Below are 3,834 nucleotides of genomic sequence, written 5' to 3'. Positions count from 1 at the left end.
ACTGGCAAGTCTGGCCACTGGGAGTCCCGGGCGTAAGCAGAGAGCTGGGAGACTCAATGAGTTTATGGAAGACTCCAACCAGACCAATGGATTTGCACTCAGGCAGTAGCTTCCAGCTATGAGTCTGGCTCAAGGGATGGGAAGTTTTACCTGGAGTGTTACCCCACTGACTCTTTCATTCAGCTCATAGTGCCCCTCTAACCCTCTTGGGCTGGAGGAAAGAAAGGTTTCACAGTCCCCAGTCCAAGCCTTTTACTCTGTTACATGTGTTGGGGGGTGGCGGGGGTAGAGGGGATTCCAGACAAGGCCCTAAAGCAGCCAGGGAGAAACCTCTCTCCTCTCAGAGACAGAAAGACAGCGACTGAGAATCACAAACACACACAAAGACATGTTCACCAACATACATAGAAATAAAAATGCAGATATTCTGAAATACAATTCACATACACACACACAAAGACAAAAAGCAAAGAGCTGTGCCGACCCAGACAAATACAAAAACGAATCATAAGTTCCATAAAAGCCCTTCACTCAGAAACAGAGGCATACAGAGTACACATCACCAGATATATTCACCTTAAATTGTACTTAGTGGGTAGAGTGTTCATGAACCCTTGGCACCCAGATCTGCCCAGGCCGTGCCAACATCCAAACTAGAAGGACATGAGAATCCTCAGGTGCATTGGAAACACAACCCCAGGCAAAACTCCAGGCAAAAACCTTCTTAGGACTAGAACGAAAATGAAAGTGCTGGAGAGGCCACAGGCTTCCCAGAGATTCGGCCTCATTAACAGCTGAAGGCCAAGACCAAAGTGCCCCTTGCATCCTCTCAGCTCAAACCCTTCTCTGCCTGCTTGGGCTGCCCAGGGGCCTTTCCTCACTCCCCCTCTGCTGGGGAGCTAAGCTTTTCTGGGAGAGCCCCATCGGGGCAAGGGAGTGCAGGCAAGCAGACAGAGCTGGTGACTGCTGAAGTTCACATACATTTATTCAATTGACACCAATGGGGAATAAGGGGTAGACAGATTTTTCTTTTTTCCACACAGACCATCAGACGATTTCACAGAGTTTCCCCACAGTGGAGAAGTTTAAATCAATGCACACCCAGTGGACAGAGAACGCCGAGAGCAGCCCGCTGTACAGATATTTACACAAAATTATAGGACCCCCTGCCACAGGGTGTGCCTTTGCCCACTCCACCCCTACCTCTCCAGTCCCTGGCCCAGACCCTTCTCTTCCACCCAATCTCATTGCCTTTAGCCACAATAAATATCCCAGGGCCTGGGACAGGGTGGAACACTGACAGGGTTGCTGGCCGGACATGGCTGGACCCAGCCAGCCAAGGGAAAGGAAAGAAATTCCTTTAAAAGCACCCAAACACAAAAGAGAAAGGATTTTCCTCAGTGGAGTGGGATCCAGGGTTTCTGCAGGGAATATAAAGACCCCCTGCTTCACCTCTCCGTTCAGCTCCGCCTGCGTAGACACTGGTTTAGGCTTCAGAGGAAACGAACTTCCTTAGAGAACAGCAAAAAAAAAAAAAAGGTTGAATTTTTCTTTTAAGCACAAAGCAGATAATAGATGTCTTTAAATTATAATATTGGACAAGCAGGGTCTCAACGTTGGGGAAGAAGTGAGAGGGGAAAGGCAGAAAGGGAGACCCTCTGTTGGTGTTTCTGGCGGGATCCGTGGAGCCTGGCCAGGCATCTCTCATCTCTCCCGGAATGTGTTCGCCAAGAGGCGCAGAGGCAGGGAAAAAATGAAGCCCCCACCCCCCTGCTTTTATTTCTCAAACTGTAAAGGATCTTGGCCTGCGACTTCTTCGCGTAGCCCCGGGCCTGTCGCCCTGAGCGATAGAGCCCGCTTAGTCCCAACTATCTGTGAGATTCTGTGCGTGGAGCCTGAAGTGCCGTGTCACGCGTGCCGGCCCAAGGTCTGGAGACTTCATAAATAGACTCCCTGAGTTCCGCTGGGACCGCAGGAGCTCCCGGGAGAGGCTGAGGAGTGCGGACCTAACCGGGCCCTGGGCCTGCTGCGGTCAGAAGTGGCAGCCACTAAGGCCGGCGACTTTGCTGGCAAACGGGGACCCTGAGGACAGCAGCGCGTCCCCGGGATGCGAGAGGCGAATGTGGCCAGCAACGGGAGCCAGGGCTGGAGCAGTCAGCATGGCCAAGACCTGGGCTTGGCCCCCAGGACCCGCGGCTGCCGCGAATGGCGGTCCCGGAGAGCCCTCGCCGGCGCCCGGGGGTGCTGCCCCGCCGCCACCGTGGCCCATGATGTGGTCTATAGAGAAGGAAGGCCTCTGCCCTGCCCCGGCGCCCCCGCCGCCTGCACCACCGCCCGCGTCCGTCTTGAGGCCCTGGCGCAGAAGTGCGGTGGGCAGACCCGCCGCGGTGCCGGCTGCGGGAGGGCTCAGGGACGCCGCCGGGTAGAAGGCTTTGGCGCAGCCTAGCTCCGCGCCCAGGAAGGTGGGCAGGCCTGCGGGGCCCGGGCCCGAGACTGAGGCAGGCGCAGGAGCTGGGGCGGATGCCGCCCCTGCGAACACCGAGGCCGTCGGAGGTCCGGGTGGAGGCGCGGCGGCGCGGCCTGGGGGTACCGACAGCTGGCAAGGAGCGGCGGCGGCTGCCGCGGCGAAAGCGAAGGCGTGCGGGTGCGGGTGCGGGTGCGGGTGCGGGGCCGGCCCCGGCGGGGGCGCGCCGTAGGCCGGGAGAGCCAGCCCGTAGCCGTAGCCGTAGGCGCCGTAGGCAGCGAAGCCGGGCAGGAAAGCGCCGGGGTCCCCCGCCGCCGCGGCGCCGCCACGCAGCAGCAGCTCCGGGTGAGGGTGCGAGTGTGGGTGCGGCGGCGGCAGGGGCTGCCGCTTGAAGCGCTTGCGGCGCCGCAGGAAGCTGCCGTTGTCGAACATGTCGGCCGACTCCGGGTCCAGCGTCCAGTAGTTGCCCTTGCCCGGGTTGCCCGGCTCGCGGGGGATCTTGACGAAGCAGTCGTTGAGCGAGAGGTTGTGGCGGATGCTGTTCTGCCAGGCGGGGAACTTCTCCCGGTAGTAGGGGAAGCGGCCGCTGATGAACTCGCAGATCTCGCTCAACGTCAGCAATGGCCATGGTGATGAGCGCGATGTACGAGTACGGCGGCTTCACCAGCGGGCTCCGCGTCGCCGCGCCCCCCGACGGCGGTCCCGGGCCGGGCCCCGCTGCGCCGCGGGCCGCCGCCGCGCCTGGCCCCGGGCTCCCCGCTGCGGCCGCCGCCCCCCGGGGCGCCAGAGCGCGGGGCTCGCCGTCCGAGCAGCCACCCGACTCCTCCTCGTCCTCGGCTATGTCTGCCTCGGCTTCCTCCGGGGGAGGCTCGTGGCCGTGGAGGAGCACGTCCCGGGGGGCGCGGGGCCCGGAGCGAGCTGGGAGCTCCCCCCCGCCGCTGCCGCCGCCCACCACGTCTATGTCTGCGTCGGCCTCGGACAGCGCGGCCGGGGAGCTCTCGGAGGACATGATCTCGCAGCAGCAGCTGCCCAGGGTCATGGTGCCGCTGCCGCCGCCACTCTCCGGCTCCGCTCCGGCAGCGGCTCGGGCTCGGCCGCGCTGCCTCTGGGGCGAGTGCGTTTTGCGCGCGGGCGGGGAGGGGGCGGGGGACTGAGGCAGGCAGGGAGGGGTGTCCCCCGGCTCCGCAGCGCCCCCTGGCGGCCCAGCTCGGCCACGCTCACCTTCCAGGGCGCGCCCCGCCGGCGGCCCCCGCCACTACCCCGGGAATCCGAGCTGGGACCCGCCGCTGGGGCGCGGCGGATGGAGCTGAGGCTTTCCCTTACCTGGGCGGGCCTCAGCCCCTAGTCCCCTCGGGGTGGCAGTGGTTGGT

General features: G+C 62.3%; 1 protein-coding gene across 1 annotated transcript; it reads right to left on the bottom strand.

Annotated features, from left to right (window-relative positions):
• Positions 1-2,032: 2,032 nt before the first annotated feature.
• Positions 2,033-3,503, bottom strand: FOXD2 (forkhead box D2). Its single transcript, XM_032160780.1, is given in 2 exon segments — positions 2,033-3,083; positions 3,085-3,503. Coding segments are annotated over 2 exon segments (1,470 nt in total).
• Between the last annotated feature and the right edge of the window lie 331 nt (positions 3,504-3,834).

This window comes from Hylobates moloch, unplaced genomic scaffold (assembly GCF_009828535.3).
Source record: "Hylobates moloch isolate HMO894 unplaced genomic scaffold, HMol_V3 SCAFFOLD_8, whole genome shotgun sequence".
Classification (NCBI taxonomy): Eukaryota; Metazoa; Chordata; class Mammalia; order Primates; family Hylobatidae; genus Hylobates; species Hylobates moloch.
This window is presented reverse-complemented; position numbering and strand designations above follow the sequence as displayed.